At 46.7% G+C, this 17,858-nt stretch overlaps 1 protein-coding gene across 5 annotated transcripts; it reads left to right on the plus strand.

The window, feature by feature from the left end:
- The first annotated feature begins 103 nt into the window (after positions 1 to 103).
- On the plus strand, positions 104 to 15,759 carry BRD8 (bromodomain containing 8). 5 transcript variants are annotated; one of them, XR_004754511.1, is made up of 23 exons: positions 104 to 251; positions 599 to 695; positions 1,236 to 1,305; positions 2,320 to 2,369; positions 3,044 to 3,166; positions 3,324 to 3,404; positions 3,863 to 3,927; positions 4,429 to 4,565; positions 4,996 to 5,211; positions 6,473 to 6,617; positions 7,821 to 8,030; positions 8,444 to 8,724; positions 9,224 to 9,679; positions 10,032 to 10,125; positions 10,341 to 10,387; positions 10,751 to 10,965; positions 11,272 to 11,364; positions 11,580 to 11,648; positions 12,359 to 12,536; positions 13,190 to 13,294; positions 14,147 to 14,191; positions 14,781 to 14,957; positions 15,343 to 15,759. XR_004754511.1 is itself a non-coding variant. In XM_035339032.1 (22 exons), exons 1-22 carry the CDS (start codon positions 164 to 166, stop codon positions 15,400 to 15,402), a joined length of 2,925 nt encoding a protein of 974 aa, XP_035194923.1. In that variant the 5' UTR covers positions 105 to 163; the 3' UTR covers positions 15,403 to 15,759. The 5 variants fall into 5 exon arrangements, 2 of the variants coding, with proteins under 2 accessions (XP_035194923.1, XP_035194925.1); XR_004754512.1 differs by lacking the exon at positions 7,821 to 8,030; XR_004754513.1 differs by lacking the exon at positions 4,996 to 5,211.
- The last annotated feature ends 2,099 nt before the right edge of the window (positions 15,760 to 17,858 follow it).

Consider the following 17,858-nt stretch of genomic DNA (forward strand, 5'->3'; position numbering starts at 1 on the left):
CGGTGTCCGCTGCTGCGGTTTCAAACCTCGCCGCCCGACCGCTCCACCAATAGAAACCCGCGCCCTCGAGACATCCAATCAGAGCCGGCAGGTGAGGGGGAAGGGGCGGGGCCTATGCCTGCGCGGCCTCTTCTTGCTCTGAGAGACGGGTAAGGGCGTGCGCATGCGCACACGTCCCGGCGGGCTGTGCGCACGACTCCGCCCTGCGGCGCGCTCGGGCCGGGCGGGGAAGATGGCGGCGGGGACGGGCAGTGAGTGCGGGGGGGGGCAGCGAGAGGGGCGGCGGGAGAGCGGGCGGTGGCGGCGGCGGCGGGGGTCGGCGGGGGTCGGCGGGAGAGGGCTGGGAGGGGGCGGGAGGGCGGCGCGGGGGGGGCTGAGGGGCGCTGAGGGGATGGGGAGGGGCTAACTGGGTGGGCGGGGCTAACGGAGAGGTGAGGGGCAACGGGAAGGGGGGGCCTAAAGTGAGCGAGGGGCGGGGCTTCGCTGTGGGAGGGCGGGGCTACGTGGGACGGGGTGGGGCTATCGGTGGGCGTGGTCGAGATGTGGGCGTGGCCTCCGCCCCACGGGCGGGGTGCGGAGCTGGGCTGTGTCCCCGCAGAGCACAAGCTGCTGGGCGCCGGCCCCACCGAGCCCTGGTCCATCCGCGAGAAGCTCTGCCTGGCCTCCTCCGTCATGCGCAGCGGCGACCAGAACTGGTAAGGGCCCGGGCACGGCGGCTCGGCCTCCCCGTGCTTTTGTTTGCAGCACAGGCAGAGGTGTTAATGGTGGAGGAATCAGACACGTGGCTTGGAATTCTGCTTGCTTCTTTGGTAACCGCTGCATAAAACTGCATTAGTTAGAGCAAAGAGCGTGTGCATAAATTGGGAAGGCGAGCTGCAGTCCAGAAATCCGTTTAACAAAGCATCACTTTGCATCACTGCTGCACGTGTCACTGTGTTTTACTCCCTCACCAAAGAAAAGTTTGTTTGTGGAAATGTAACGGTGTCATCAGAAGCTGGAAAGCTGCTTTTCAAAGCAATAGAGGGAAGCTTTTCATTTAGGAGCAGGCAAATATTTTTGAGCCCAAGGGCTATATTTGAACAATCCTTAAAAAAAAAACAACTCCATCATGGCAACTCCATTGTGTTAATGGGGATTATTCTGTGATGAACTTCAGGCCAGGTCAGCATATTTGCATAGCATGTTGGTTCAGTTGGGAAGTAAGTGAGCAGTGACTCGCTGTTTCTCTCCTGTAGGGTCTCAGTCAGCAGAGCCATCAAGCCTTTTGCAGAGCCAGGCCGCCCACCTGACTGGTTTTCCCAAAAGGTAAGATACCAGCAAGTGAATCTTGGAGAAAACAAGTTCTATACGGGATGTGTAAGACAGATGCATAAGATGATGTTGGAGTTTTCTGTTGTTGTTAAAAAAAAGTTTGAAAAAATAGCAAAATCAGTTTTTAAATAAACTGATTTTGTTCAAATGAGATTAAGTGAGCTGTGGATAAGGTTGGATAAGGTAAAGAAAAAGACAAGGATGATCAAAGACTTGAAAGAGCTTCCTTGTAAGGGAACAGTAGGTAAGGTGGAACCTTTCAAAAAAAGAAAGAGATGACTAACGAGAAACAACAGATGTCTGTACAGTTAGGAGTGGCACAGCAAGAATGAATGACGCTTAATTGTTCAGTACCCTGTCCAATACAAGATTTAGAGGCTATTAGGTAAGACTAACAGGAGGCAGGTTCAAAGCAAAACAGAAGAGACTGTTCAGCACCAGGGACATAATGAAGTTGGGGAATTCTTTGCTATGGGGATTTGTGGATGCCCTTGTATTTTGGTGTGTCCAGCTGTTTGGTCGAGCATCTGGGATTTTTGTTATATAACGACCAGGAAGAGATAAACAGAGTCTATATATCTCTTCATGTATGTGTGTGTGTATATTATATATGTAACTATTACTATTTTAAACGTTACTTACTATATTCTTAGTTCTCTTAAGGCACGAACCTAACCTTGACATAATGCTACCTACTCCATTGAAATACTTTTGGTTCATGTTCGCAGACAGCTACAGTTTTTCTAATTATGTCTGGTTTCTTTGATTTCTAAATTGTTCCTTTATCTTTGTTTTGAAGATCAGCTCGGGCAGTACTAGAGTATAAGAGTGAATATGTCTCCTCATTTTGACAAACACTAAATTATAGCCTTGGGGAAAACTGTGGAGAAGACTGTCAGATATGTTCATACAGTGCTAGACCTCTGAAAGAGGAGGTGCCCTGTGGGTTTTGTTGATTTGCTGATCCTTATTCTTTGGTATCCTCTGACTTTTTTTGTTCCTTCTTAGCATTGTGCATCTCAGTATTCTGAGCTCTTGGAGACTACAGAGACCCCTAAGTAAGTACAAAGTCTGAAGCAAGTGCAGTCCGCAGTAGTTTTGGGTGGACTTGACAGCTCTTAGACCAAAGCACTTGATCATGCTTGTCCCCAAGAGGAGTGTAGAGGAATGACAAAATTTTAGTTGTGATAACTGGCTTGGGTGGACAATCAGATTAGGGTATGGAAGGTGTGGAAGGCTGGCTCAATGGGAAGAGCAGCTAGGAAGCAAAGCCGAAGTATTTCTTACCTTTCCATATTTCTGTATCTTGTCTCTTTTGTTTTGGAACTTCACATCAGCTGAAACTAAAGGCAGGGTATTTAAAAGTAGCGTTTATTTATGTTAGTGCTTAACGATCTTTAGCAGTATAGTTGCAGGATAAAGGACATAGTAGAGTTACTGAGAAAAATACAGGTTTTATTGTGTCTCTGAAGCTGAATGCTGGGTTTTTCAGGTTGAGAGTTGTAGTGGCCTTCCATCGTCAGTCTACTCCTGAAGTCTTTAACTGGACACATTTAGATAAACTTCACAGTTCAGAGTGTTTGAACACTGTGCTTTCCGGTATTATTTAAGGGAAATTAGAAGAGGAGGTTAGTTTTGTGTGTATGTGGTATGAATGACAGGCAGCAGGCAGGTATGGAAAGAGAACTCGGGTTCTCTGTTTAATGACTTTTGTTTTTCTCTTCTTTTATAGGAGAAAACGTGGTGAGAAAGGAGAGGTGGTGGAAACTGTGGAAGATGTTATTGTGCGGAAACTGACTGCGGAACGAGTTGAGGAATTGAAGAAAATTATTAAAGAAACACAAGAGAAATACAGGTGTGTGGCAGAGGCGTTAAGCTGTGGTGTACCTGAGAGTCCTGTCTTGAAGAAGTGGCATAAGTGGAGCAATGCTTGGGGCAAAAATGCATGGAACAAGAGCTTCTCAGTGCATACTGTTCAGTGATAAGTCCATAAGAAGATTTTCTGATTACAGGCAACTCAAGAAGGATGCAGAGCTGATCCAGGCTGGACACATGGATAACAGACTGGAGGAGCTGTGCAATGAGATTATGATGTGGGTTATTTAATTGTTTCCGCGTTATGTTTTCTTCTGAGATTGTAGTTCCCTGATGCTTTGTGTTAGGCTTTGTGTTACTTTTGCTCAATGCATTTTGAGCTGAGACAGATAGGGCAGCTGGGCAGATGCTTTGGCCTCTGAGGGTTGTCTTAGACTGGGGGACACCAGCTGATGTGGAACATAATTTGCAGCTCTCAGAAAGAGCTTAGTGATGGCTTGCAACATCGTGCTTGCCTCCTCCGTTTTGATAATTATCTGGAACTGAAACTTCCTGCAAAGTATGTTATTCTCTGACTGGCCTCTGACTCTGCTTCCCTCTTCAAAGAGATGGAGCCTGAGTCCACAGAGGCAGTTCATTGTTGTCTGGAGATGAAGGGGTAGGGACCAGTAAGTTGATTGTGGGGGAGAAGCTAAGGGGCAGTGGGACATTGTGTGACAGTTGGTTCTCTTCACAGAAAGAAAAAAATGGAGGAGGAGGAGGCAGAAGTCAAGAGGAAGGCTACAGATGCTGCTTATCAGGGTAAGCTGGAAATGTGCTTACTCCTCCTCAAAGGGAGGTGCATATGTTTGTAAGATCCTTCGGAAATACTGCGTCTTGTTAAGACCTGTTCAGGAGGAATTCCTTGACACTAGGGACTGGAGGGAAAGATTGTATTCCCTTCAGAGCAAAATACAGAGGCTTCTGATAAGGAAACAAATCCTGTAGAAAAGGTGTCCGTAAGAGGAAGAAGAATTTGTTCTGAATGCTTCATCCATTTATAGTTTCTGGAGCAGCTTGGTGAGCTAACCTGCCATGGTGAGCTGTGGTGAATACCCAGCCACTAGGAAGTTGTGAAATTAAAGAGCTTTACCCCTTGCTAGTTCTATCTGTGAGCTGAGTGTAATGAGGTGAAGGAAGTTCCTATAACATAAATTGTTTTCTTAGTGTTCTTTAGGACAAAGTGAGAGGTACCTCTCAGGGACTGTCCAAGGTGGATGGAGTCATGGAATCCCACTTTTTTTTTTTTCTGTTTTCTTCCAGCTCGTCAAGCCATTAAGAATCCGCCACGAAGATTAACGGGTGTGATGGTTCGCTCCCCTGCAGGTTCAACCTCTCCAGGGGGAGACTATGCTCTGGGAGATCTGTCTCAGCCTGCTGTGGATGAGGCCAGCCCGGGGGTAAGAATATTTCCCATGGTAAGAGGGGAAGAGCAGCTGGGGACACAGGCTCTGCATACATCATGGAACAGCAGCCTGGGGAGAAGCCCTTGCCTTGTTTTGCGGACTTTTTGTTGTGGTAGTGCTGTAGTGTGGTTGACGTACAGTGCTGCTCGAGATACGTGTCCTCTTCCCTGTCTGTGACTGTCAGGTGCCTGGATCAAAGGCTGTGTAGGGGCATCAGTGGGTTGGCCAGGAAGTCTGTGTGTGCCTGGGAAGTGGCACTAAAGGGTAGGGAAAGGGTAAAAGCAAATGCCCGGAGTAGGTGTAGCGAGTGAATGGAGAAGGTGGCTGTGGTGTGCTGGCTCAATGCTCTTGGGGGAAGGAGCAAGTGGGACTAGTCCGTGTGTTGGAGTGTGGCTTTGAACAGTGTGGTTTTTCTCTTTCTCAGGTCACTCCAGGGACATTGCCCAGCACCCCAGTTGCCTCCTTCATTGGAATCCCTGACACCCCTCCAGGCTCTGCTCCCCTGGATGCCCCCATGACCCCAGTCACTGATGATTCACCCCAGAAAAAGATGCTAGGACAAAAAGCAACTCCGCCTCCTTCCCCTCTGCTCTCAGAGCTGCTGAAGAAGGGCAGTCTCCTGCCCACAAGCCCCAGGCTGGTATGGAGCTCTCTGCTCATGTATGCAAGCACACAAACAATCTGCTCCAGAGTCTCCCACTAAAAAGGGGGGAGCCACAGAGGCTTTCTAAAAACACAGTTTTGTGAGAATCTCAACAGAAGAAAAATATGAGAGATTTAGTAACCCGTGTGAAGCCACAGAGGAGGGACTCTTTCCTGACAGTACTGTGGGTGCAGGGCTGCAGGTGTCAGTCAGCACATAGGACTGGCTCTCTCCAGTCACAAGGAGTTGGAATTTCAGGCTTTGCTAGAGGAAGTGGGTCTCACTGCGGGTGCGTGGTAGTAGGCATCGTCCCGATCGGTCTCCGTGGAGGTGTTCTTGCTCAGTTCTCTTTGGGCTCACACTTCTTGTTTACATCCTGGCAGGGAGTTGTGTTTCAGTATTTGAAATGGGTCTTAGGATAGGAATAAGGAGTCCTTTAATAAAAGTTGTGACCAGTATTGAAGGGCTTCAGTCTTCTAGCTGTAGACAGTAGTAAAATGGCTGTGATGATTAATCAACCCTTGTGGTGTTAGTGACTGTGGAAGTCTGAGGAGGGCAGCCATCGCTGAGATTGTTCAGAGCCCTGTTCTGAAAGCTGCGGCCATCAGCCTGTGCATGATATTGATTCCCTGTGTTAGTGCTCATCTGATGGAATAGGTGTATTGCTGTTGACTTTTTTTTAGTAAGTCGTATCTGGGGTCTTCTCTATTAGCTTATATAAATGTTCCGTGGGTTCTGTGTTTGCAGGCTGCAATGTAAGATGGTACAACAAGAAAAGAGAATGGCTATGGAAGACTGGGCTTTCTTTGTATCAAGAGGGCTGTTTTGTATCTGCTTCAGGGTCTGTCAGAGGGTTACATTGTGACCTTGACAGAGGTTCCATCCTGCTTCAGTTTACGTCTACTAAGAATAAAGGAAAATTCTTTGCCGTTTTAGGGGGCAGAGACACTAACACTACTGGTATCTTAACAGGTCATAAGGTCTTTGAACAAAGAAACTAAGGCAGAGTAAATTTTCTATTTGGCTTAACTTAAAGGAAGTGTGCACCATAGCTGTATTGTAGCTGGAGAAGAATAACTAGTTTCAGACTGTTGTGCACTTGCATAAGGGGCCTCAGGCAGGGAGTAGACTGGACAAAAAGCACAAAAGAAATGCTGAGACAGTGAGTGATGGACAAATTCATGAAGGAGCATATCTGGCAGAGAATCGCTGTTGTGATCATATCTCCAGGAACTTCAGTTGTGTCTTCCTTTGACAGGTTGGTGAAAACGAAATGGCAGTGGCTTCTGGTCACATGAACAGCTCGGGAGTCCTGCTGGAGGTAGGAAGCGTCCTCCCAGTGCTGCACAGTGGGGAAATGCAGTCGGCACCTGGTGCTGTCCCTGCATCTCCTGCTGCTTCAGGTAACTCCCAAAGACTCTCTCTGTACAGTTCTCCCCTCCGAAGTACTCGAGGCTTTAGCAATTCGACAGTTATGTGCCATAATTTCACAGACTGCTTTATGAATTCTCTTTGGAGAGAGATGAAGGACATCTAGCCTGGCTGGTTTGGGGGCTTCTTTATGAACTCTGTTGCTATTTCTGTACCCCTGTCCCTTTCCCCTTTCTTTTTCCTAAGAAGACTCTAATTCTCACAGGAGAAAGAAAAGTGCCTTGATCTAAAATGACTGATTTGATTTGATTTGATTTGATTTGGCCCTGGTCCATCCAGACCAGTTTTTTGGGGGGTTGACACTGGCTAATACCAGGCATTTTGGTGCCTGGTTGACATCTAGATGACTGGGAGCTGGGGAAAATTGGGTCTACTGTCTCAGTCTGTCTAAATTTCAGTTCCCTGTGAACCTGAAGACCTAATTTGTCTCATTTGCTTTAGCTCAGGGGTGTGTTGAGGGTTAGACTGCAGTAGACTGTGAGTCCTGGAGCAAGTTCCATAGGCAGGTGAGAGGGAACAATGCAGGAGTCTCTGCACTGGACCTTCTCAGAATATCCTGCCTAAGATGGACGTTTCTTCTCAGCTCACACTAACAAGGGGTTAGTCATGTTGCCTCTAACTGAGGTTTTACACCATTCATATATAATTCTAAATGAATAATCTCACTTTCCTTACACATCTCTATTCTCCAAGACCAGTTACTTTGGTCCAGACGGTTCAGTAAATTCAGACTGGAAGGTACGGCTGAGTGGCAACCTCTGATAGAAAAGTCAGTCTCCAGGAAAGACCTGCAAAGAGATTCCGTCTGCTCCCTTCCACCCATGTCATGGTTGTTTGTCTTGGCTTACTTTGTGTGGCTCTCTCAGCACTGGTTTCCAGATTTCCTGTAATTATATTGGAATGAGCCTCTGGGAGGGTATCTCTCTGCATGTGTGGCTTAGCCTGTCTGGCCCTTACATTGGGCACTGCCCCAGAGTCTGCATGATCCTATCTGAGACTGCACATCCCGAAGAGTCACGCGTTTTTGGTGCAGGTTCTCTGTATAGCTTTTGGGACCATTTCTAGGTACTTTCCCAGAGGAAGCCAGCAGACATTGAAGAGCCTAGCGCTGGCTTTGTGGACGTCGGTGTTGGCTGCTTCTTGCTCATGTGCTTTTCCCTTCTACTCTCTGTTAGGTGCTCCTACGCTTTCCCGGCTTTTAGAAGCTGGTCCTGCGCAGTTCACCTCACCTCTTGCTTCCTTCTCCGCTGTTGCCAGCGAACCTCCAGCTAAGCTCCTGCCACCCCCAGTAGAGCCTGTGTCACAGGCAACAATTGTCATGATGCCCACGCTGTCAGCACCATCCGTTGTGCCACCAGCTGCAGCTCCAGAAAGCGTAGCCACAGGTGCGTTCCTGAACTACGCACTCACAGGTCATGCACTGCTGGAAAACAGAACTTCCCTTGGGCTCAGCACCCAGGAAGCTCTAAGCTGGCGTTTTGTCACCTCAGACTCACCATCCTTTCTGAAAGAACAGTTACGGCTGAGTTCTCGAGTAAACAGATGGTGAAGATGGGATTTAAATGGGATTTGCTGGGTGGGGGTGCTAGTGGTATGTTGCTGGATTGTGATTCAAGGGCTGATTCAAGGCCTGGAATCTCACTTTGTCTCTACCGTGGGAAAGCAAACATGTCACCCATATTTGTCTTTTATTTTTCTAAGTCATGCTGTTGTGGGTGGAGCTGGGATGCTTGCAGTTGGTGCTTGGTCTTAACCACTGTGGTATTTGCTTATGATTGTCGTGCTGATCCTTGCGCAGTGAGCCAGCCCGAAGCCTGTGTTTCCATGGAGGCGGTGTCTGATTCTCATACAGTGACGGTGTCCATGGACAGCAGTGAAATATCCATGATCATTGACTCCATCAAGAAGGAGTGCCTGGGTTCTGCAGCTGGCAGCACTGCAGGCTCTTCCAAAGATCACTGCATGGATGGGAAAGAAGACCTGGATTTGGCTGAGAAGATGGATATTGCGGTGTCCTATACAGGGGAAGAGCTGGACTTTGATACTGTTGGAAATATCATAGCCATCATCGAGGACAAGGTAAAGAGGCAAAATAGAGGGCCAGTAGCTTTTGCTCCTCATCTAGTTAGGTTAATCTCAAGTGATTACTGCTTGCCAATTTAATAAGTTTAATCAAGGAAGAAACTATTGCAAATTGTTCATTTTCACAGTACTTGTCCAGGTCAATAGGAAATGACCATATGACACACCTGCTGGTAGCCTGCCACGATTAGCCTGGTGCTTCACTCACAGTACAGAAAGAAATATCTTCCTCATGTTGGGAAGGGTTTGGGTCACAGACCTGGCAGACAAGCGAGCACTGCTTACAGCATGCTTTCCATGAGTGCCAAGTTTCTGAAACTGAAACTACAATGGGGACTCCACAGGGAGTGATGGGAGTCTGGCTGCTCAAGGTGATTTTGTAAAGCCAGTACACCACATTTTCCACAATTGGCTTGTTACCAAATAATAGTGATTTTTTTTAATCCCTCTTTCTGACCTCAGCCTGCATTTCTGTTTGTTTGTTTTGACAATAAAGGTAGACGACAACCCCGAAGTCCTGGATGCAGCAGTTGTTGAAGCTGCTCTGTCTTCTTTTTGCGAAGATACTGATGACCCTCAGGCCCTGCCTGGCCCGTGGGAACACCCAATTCGTCAGGAGCACGAGAAACAGGCCCAGATACCCCAAGTGTCTGTGACTGTGAAACAGGAAAGACTGGAGTGTGAGGAGCCAGAGGCAAAGGGAATTCGAGAGCTAATGGGCATTGGAGAGCTGGGATCAGAAATAAAGACGGAACCTGCAGAGCAAGAGCAGAATCAGCTGGGCGCTGAGGAAACCATAACAGCAACTGCAAGAGTGACAGAAACACCAGAGCTAAGGAGTCAAGAGATAGAAGAGGATCAAAGAGCAGCTGTGGCAGCAGGAGAGAGTTCTGAAATTGAGATAGAATCGACCAAGGGAGAAGACACGATGCACAGTACGGTGAAGACAGAGGTATGTGAGCAGAGGCTGCCTGGAACTGGTGGGGGGAAGGAAAGGAGCAGTTGTGGCAGGCAGGAAAGTTTAGAGAAAGGGTGACTGCTGGGCTGAAGGTGACCCTTCCATGAATGTGGCTGGCTGTTTTCTTGAGAGTCATGCTGCTGATCTGTTCGATCTGCAGGGAAGCTCTCTGCTTCAGGCAGTGCCTTTCTGTATCTCCCACCACCCATGTGCAGAATTGCTGTTGGGAAGGTGCTCAGTGAACTTCATTGCCTTGAGTTAGGTTAGGGTGAGTGAGATGTGCCCACACCTTCACTGAAGTAAGCTGACACAAACATCTAGATTTGTGCATTTCTCTTCCCTCCAGACCCCACCTGATGATGATTCATCCCCTCCACAAGTCCCAAATGTGAGTGAAGACTCCTCACAGGCTGATGTTCAGCACAAATTTGAGCTGTCAGGTAACTTAATTCAGCTAGGAAATCTTTTACATGCAACATTATTAGCTGGATAGATGTCAGTGATCTGGTTCAGGTGTTTTGGGGAGGAGGGAGAAAACAAGATATGTGTAGGAATAGTGGTAATTATTGCAGGATGGTAGGCTTTGGTACAGGAGCTTTTGTAGGAAAGACTGCTTTGGAGAATCATAACCTTTCGGCTTTTCTTTCTTTCACAGACTCAATGAAGGAGGAAGCCCGAGCCCTGTTTAGGAGTCAGATGAAGGTAATTCTGAATTGTTGTAGTCATCCTGGATGCTCTGGGGTTCATTCTTGCTTCTGGCTCCTACCCGCTGAAAATCAAAGCCTGCTTCAGCTTTCTGCACTGAGAAGTCGGCAGTGTGAGGTCGGGAGCTAAAGGGGAGATTGCTTCAGGCCCTGTTCAGCTGGGTATAAATGTTTCTATGCTTATGTTAGGGTGGTGGGAGGCAGGGCAGGATAGTGACCAGAATTTTCTGGATGTGCCTGTAGATGAGGTTGTCAGTAGCTGTGGTTAAAAAGTCACTTTACTTTCTGAACTATAATTTCTTTGGAGGCTCTGAGTTGCTGCTGTAGCTGGCTGCGTAGACTCATGAACTCTGTGTTTCAGGATGGGCAGGGTGAAGAGGATGATGAGGATGGTGCCAGTGAGGCCGCCAGTTTGGAGGAGCCCAAAGAAGAAGATCAGGGTGAGGGATATCTGTCAGAGATGGATAACGAACCCCCTGTGAGTGAGAGCGATGATGGCTTCAGTGTCCATAACGCACCTTTACAGTCTCACACGCTAGCTGACTCCATCCCCAGCAGCCCGGCCTCCTCGCAGTTGTGAGTATCCGTGAAAATCTCAGCCATGCAGGTGCAAATCCCAGACAGTTTTATGGAGGGAACATAGCATTCTCATTTCTGTTTTGCTGACTGAGTGGGTCCACAAAGGGAATTTGATTTGTCTGGCACTAGATTCTCCTTACTCACAAGTGCAGTGTGCAGACAGTGCACTTGTGAGTAAGGTTCCTTTTTTTATTTCTGTCTCTGGCAGGGGTTAGTGTATGCAAAGCAAAGACAAAATAAGATTTCTGCTCCAAGGCAGTATGGAGACCTATGATGGAGGTCTTACTCTTTTTTTTTTCTCAGCTCAGTGTGCAGTGAGGATCAGGAAGCAATACAGGCCCAGAAGATCTGGAAGAAAGCCATCATGCTAGTTTGGAGAGCCGCAGCTAATCACAGGTGAGTTTAATGTCTTGAGAATTGGCAGAAGGAAGTAAATAATCCCAGACAAGCCTGTACTCTCCCACCTCTGAGGCTTACCTGCCTTGTTACGGGGAGATGACGAATCAAATTGTTTGTGATAGCAGACAAACATGACAGCATGAAACAAATATTTGACGATTGTTCCTTTATCAGCAAGGATAGGGCATTCAGTAGATTCCTTCTCTCTGCAGGTATGCTAATGTCTTCCTCCAGCCTGTGACTGATGATATAGCACCAGGCTACCACAGTATTGTGCAAAGGTGAGTCTCAGCAGTCTCATGTCATTAGATCTCTGGTATATTTGTGTAAGAATTTAAACCAGGAAGGTATAGTCTTTCTCATTCAAATTGCAAGACTTGGAAAATGCTTTTCTTCTGGCGTCTTCCAGTCAGAAACAGATTTCCATAAGAAAAGAGTCATCTGCAGATCTTCAGTAATAGACACAAGTCTTTACCCAGCCCTGTCCTTGAATGAAGTAAGCTAACTTGCACAGAACATTTTTTGTCAGTAAGGTGGTATGTGACTATGATCAGGTTCTCTCAGTTTCTGTCTAGGAGTAGGATTTAATCTTTAAGACTCCAAAGACTTTGATGAGCTCTTTTACTGTCTCAGACAGTGGACTTTTCTGGGACAGTTAACAGAAACCACTGCTAGCCTCAGAAATCTCTGTAAACAGTTCAATGGCTGTAGCTCTAGTTCCCTAGTGTCTCCTTCAGTGAAGCCTGGAAAAGGCAAATGTCTCTCAAGGCATCTGTTATGTATTGTCACCATTTATGGTAACTGCTGGACAGCTTGTGTCTCCTGATTTGAGGCCTTGGAACTCAGGAACACAGCCTATGTGGGCGAGAAGATTTTCTGCCAATTAAATAGATGGTCTAATTAGACATGTCACAGACCCAAGGCTGCTTGCAAATGAGAGGGGAAGGAGTTAGGTATGTCTGTTGCTATGCTGAATGCATTTCTTTCCTAGGCCAATGGATTTATCTACAATCAAAAAGAACATTGAGAATGGGCTGATACGAACCACAGCTGAGTTCCAGCGTGATATTATGCTGATGTTTCAAAATGCAGTTATGTACAACAGCTCAGACCATGATGTGTACCACATGGCTGTGGAGATGCAGCGAGATGTCCTGGAGCAGATCCAGGTAAAGTACTGAGCTGAGACCAGGAGCAGTGCAGAACAGAGCATTTGCCCTGGTCTACAGGTGTAGGAAAGACTTGACCACAGCTTCACTCAGTGTCTTTGAATGATGTAGTCCCATTTTTTCTGCATCTCTATTGTGCTAGGTGTTTGTGGTGAGCTGGATTGTGGATAGGTTAAAACTAACACAGCAAAATGTCAGTTAGGTTCAGCCCAGACCAATTTCAAATCTGATTTCCTTCAGGGGATGTACATATGCTTAGGCCAGCAAGAAGCAGGGCGTGGTTCAGGAAGAGAAACAAGCAACAAGATCAGTGAATGACAGGGGACGCGATTGCTTCTTTTGGTGGCTGTGCTGGCTTAACGTGTATATGAAACTGGCCTGTGTATTTGTGTTATTTAAAATTTCTTACGAAGTGGAATGTCCCAACAGCCAGGGCTGTAGCAATGGATTCCAGTTTGCAATGGATTTTTATAGTCCCTCCAGACTTGTGGCTTCTGAGGTAAATGGGGGAAGTTACTCTGAGCAGCAAACAAGGAACTGAAACTGCCTCTGACCCAATCATTCCCAGCCCTGTGGTTTTTGATAGTTAAGTGACAAGCACTAACTGAGCTTGTTTTGCTTGAGAATCTTAACAGAGTGTGGTTTTCCTGCAGCAATTTCTGGCCACACAACTGATCATGCAAACATCAGAGTCAGGGATCAGTGCAAAGAGCCTGCGTGGGCGAGACTCCACTCGCAAGCAAGATGCTTCGGAGAAGGTGAGAATGCTGCACCCTGCAGAAGGGCAGTTGGTATCTTTTGGAGAGTTTTGAGATACTGCATGAAGTTCCCGTAACAAAGATATGCAGAATGTTTTTTGAGGTCAAAATAGCTTCAACATCTTTATGTGAACAGTATTTTTCTTTAAATGTGTCCACTGACTAGATTTCAGCTCTGGAGCTGTGTGTCATCCCAGAGGCAGGTTAATAATCATGAGTTACTCCTGTAACCCCTGTGTTTGTTCCCTGATTTTAAAAACAAGTATATCAAAACTGTAGGGAAATGAGCAGAGTATTGGAAGAGGTGTGATATGGCAGGAAGGTGAAAATGTAGAGATGTGGAAGACCAGCCTCTGCCATGTTCTTCACTTCCAAGTCAGGTTCCTAGAACCAGGGAATTACTCTAGTCTGGTTTGTTGTTTAAAACACACCATTGAACCTTTGGCTTCGACATTGATCTGAACCAATAGCAGTGTCATTTTTTTTCTTCTGTAAAGATGCATCCAGACTTGATTACATGACCTCACATGCTCTCAGCTGGTGTACATAACATTGTAACAGCAAGGGCTACCTGCTTCGTTCTTGTGCTAGCATGGCTGATTGCACAGTGCAGCAATTGTTTGGTAGCCCAGGCATTGCTATGGTTGATGAGGGAATATCCCTTTCCTAGCACTCTTACTCTCGCCATATCCCTCTTTTGTGCATTTATATGTTCCTGCTGCATAAGACTGAAGCCGTGCAGGAAGGGGAATGGGGCAGATGTTTCTCTGTGCTCGTGTGTGGGCTTATTGCTTCTATGTGGCGTGTGCATTTCCCTATCTGATGAGTGCTTCTGTTTTGGCCTTTTAACAGGACAGTGTCCCAATGGGCTCTCCTGCCTTCCTTCTCTCTCTCTTTGTAAGTATTGAAAGGCGCTAGCAAGTACTGCTGGCAGCGTGCTCTGCTCCTTGTCTGGGTGCTCACTGCACTGTCACAGCATCCTTAGCGTCGCAGCAATGTGTTTAACATAGGGGCTGTACAACCATGATCGCTAGAGAAGAAACATCTTAGTCCCTTCCTCTCAGCGTGGGTGAGTGGGTGGGGCTTCAGTCTTTCTTCTGGTTCCAAGCGTTCTTGTTTTGTCATCTGCCTTTGCTTTTTTCCACAACTGCTCTCCTGCTTTCTTTCCATGTAAGTGGGAAGACACGCCAAGTGGTGCAGTGCTGTAGTTCTGACATCTCTCATGCTTACACAGCTGCCCCTTCTTCACATTCAAGACAGTACAAAGGGTCTGGGGAAAGTGAGAAATCAGCTGTGTACTCCTTTATCATTCATGGTCCAGAAAGCAAATAAGATACTCTGCAGAAATACCTTGCTCTGTGCCTCTGGTGATCTGGAAGTGTTTGGAAAGTATTCCCTCTGGGAAACCCCAAGTCTTTGAGTTGCGGGGAGGAGAGAGGGGAGGAAGATGGAGAGTTTTTTTTTTTTCTCTCGCATATATCTAAAGACAGAGGAGTACTCCGGGAGAGTCAGCATGTCAGCCAGAGGGAGAGGGCAGCGGATCAAAGGAAGCTCTCAGCTCGCCTTCTACTCATGGAAAGGAGCTGTGCGGAGAAACTAGGGAGCTAGTGCCAGGGTCACTCAACTGGAGGAGCACTTGCCGTAGGGATCAGCAGCTGATAAGGTAGGTTAGTCAGCAGTTTCCTCTTTCCATCTTAAGAGCCAAGCTAGAAATTGTCACTTAGGAGAAAGCCTGCAGTGTGCTGGCTCCAAAAGCACCTGTCTGGGTGAGAGCCTTGTTGCCCATCTCTCCTGGCTGCCAGCAATGCACAGAGATGCTGCAACTCCCAGCATCTGTGCTGTGTCCAGAGTGAACATTAGGTAGGTCTGCAGACAGGCCTCCCCAGGCCTTCCTGTCAGAGCTTCCCTTTCTCCTGTTCAGAAGGCATGAAAAGTATCATTACTAGATGCACAATTCCTTACCACTGTGTGCTGGAGGAAGTGTTTTGTGTTTAGGCTTGCATAACTAATTTCTGCTAATGCCAGTCCTTTTGTTTGCATGTGACTAGGATGGAGGCACCAGAGGGCGTCGCTGTGCCATCGAGGCAGACATGAAGATGAAGAAATGATGCTGCAGACAGATAAGAAAACCTAGCACCTGGCATCCGGAGCTGGAGTGCAAGCAAGATGCTGTTAAAGCTGTTGGAGGAGGAAGAAAAGCTGCAGGTCTATTTCTGGGACCTGTTCCACCTTCTTGGCTTGACACTCTGGGAAGCAATTTCTCATCAGAATGTGTAACCCAAAGAAACTTCCTCGGAGGGGAAGACTAGCCCCCCTGCCTGTTCTAGGGCAGTCGTCTTGGGCTTCATCAGTGTTCTGGTGTTAGCTAGCAACTGGTGGCTCGTATGTACTGTAATGTGAAGTGTACAGATTTTTACTAGTGATGTGTAAATGTGTATGTATATTAAAGTCTGGGGAAAAACAAACCCGGTGTACAGTGTGCAGTGTATGAGCATCACAGCTCTCTGCAGGGAGGAACCCTGCCTCTGTACAAGTGTGCATACATGCCTTGAACACCTACAAACAAAACTCACTTGCAGTTACCTGTTGGAGCACACAAGCACTGCAGGTCTTTGACATCAGAGACAATGCATTAATCATTAGAATGCTTGGATGGAGGGCAACGTTCCCTCTCTGAGTGTGTGAGGATATGACAGCGTGGTTTTGAAACAGGACATCTTAACCACGGAAAGTTAAATACTACACTCTCACTGGAGCTTTCCTTAGCAGACCATTGTACTGAATGTACCACATTCCCCAGAGATTTGAACGGGGTAAGTTATTTAGGGTGAAGATGTGATTCCAGCTGCTGTAGTCATCCCTGCATCTGGTTTCACAGCAGAAGTTTTGAATCGGTTCTCTTGGATGGGTGTTAACAGTTTTCCTCAGCAACCTGGAGTTGTTACCTGATTTTTTTTTCTGCTAATATGACCTGTGAACTTGTGCATTTTCTGCCTGTGTATCCTTCCATGAGAAAATAACAAAAAAACATGATCCTTCGTGATACTTGCAGCAGCTGGGAGTTGTCTACAGCTTTTTTTGTTCAGCATGTACAGGGCTCAGTGTTATGTCGCACCAGTTGCAAGAAACAGTCATTGCAATTACTACAGAGGGATTGTTGCCTTGTCTAGTAAGAGCTTTTGGTTTTCATAAGTTTAATGAAGTTTGTGGTGCCCACCGTGTTGCATCCCACATTTGGTAAAGGTAAGGTATGTTTCCACCAAGAGTCGCTTTGTATTTGATGCTAGAAATGTGGAGTCCTTAGGTTTGCTTCCTGCTTAAATGTCCTTCACTGCTGAACTCGGAAACAAATTTCTGATTTGAATTTTTATGGCCTCAGTCTCCAGAAATTACAGGTTGTCAAGTTCATGGCACAAAAAGTTACAGGGTGTTTTACTTTCTGGTATTTTGTGGTATTGGTAAGGTTGGAAAGGATCTCAGAATCAGCTAGTCCAACCTGCTGCCCTACACCAGCTTGAAAGGCAGATCAGCTTGCTTAGGGTCTTGCCTAGTCAAGTTTTGAAAATCTGCAGGGATGGAGATTTCATAACCTTTCTGGACAGCTTGTTTCAGCGCTTACCACCCTCACAGAGTAAACATTTACATTATAGCCAGTCTGAATTTTCTTCGGTGCAACTTATCACCACCACCTCCTTTTACTGCTGGCCACTAAGAGCCTTGGTGTAACGCCTCTGCTTGTTTGTGTCGAACAACTGAAGTTGCATCACGTGGGAGGACCTCTATCATGCCCACTAGTAGATTGTTTTTTATGGGAAGTATCGCTGTTCATTCCTACCCTTGGTTTCTTCTCTGAACCAGGTATTTTTCCCCTCAAAAAGTCTTTTCTCTTGCCCCATGACATTTTAGTAGCCTGTAATGATGTTATGTAAGATCTTCAAAAATCTAAGTTACTGGTTTCATCTTCAGAGCCCTGTTGCCTCTTTCCAAATTCACCATCTCACGCTCCAACTCCTAATTCCTTCGTTCTTTGTAATATTTTGTACTAATCTGTCTAGTTCAGAGCTCGGGCTTACTGTGCTGCATCTCCCGCCGTACACCTTGTCACAGACAGAAATAACAATTGACCCCTTGTGTTTCTTGTGCTTTGGCTGATGTAAATGACAGGTTACACAGCAGAGGTTTGGTCATGTTATGTTTAAGCCTCTTAGGGACTCATGAGTGAATGCCAAGTAGTTCCAAGGCTTAATGCCTCCCTTAAACTGCTCTAAAACCTCCCCTGTTGACACTTTAATTGCAGGCAGTCCCTCGGACCCGTCCCAAGAGAAAGTCTCTCTGACTTTGCTGTCCTCCTCTGTGGCAGCTGCTGGTAATGATGATTAATTTGGTTTTTCCAACTGGCCCTGTTTTCCCCTGAGATGTTTGGCACTGGTGGTGCGTCATCCCCACTGATCAGCTGGCAGCTCGCTGCTTCTGATGTTTTTGACGAGGTTTGTTGTTGTTGTTTGCTTTTATGTCTTTAGCAAATTGATCTTTTTTTATTTTTTCCTTTTTTGCCTACTTCATT

This window comes from Oxyura jamaicensis, chromosome 13 (genome assembly GCF_011077185.1).
Source record: "Oxyura jamaicensis isolate SHBP4307 breed ruddy duck chromosome 13, BPBGC_Ojam_1.0, whole genome shotgun sequence".
NCBI lineage: Eukaryota > Metazoa > Chordata > Aves > Anseriformes > Anatidae > Oxyura > Oxyura jamaicensis.

Coding starts and splice junctions, on each gene's coding strand:
- BRD8 (XM_035339032.1), top strand. CDS start 164: ATGCGCACACGTCCCGGCGGGCTGTGCGCACGACTCCGCCCTGCGGCG. Junction 3,405..3,862: donor CTGTGCAATGAGATTATGAT/GTGGGTTATTTA, acceptor TTCTCTTCACAG/AAAGAAAAAAATGGAGGAGG. Junction 10,126..10,340: donor GCACAAATTTGAGCTGTCAG/GTAACTTAATTC, acceptor TTTCTTTCACAG/ACTCAATGAAGGAGGAAGCC.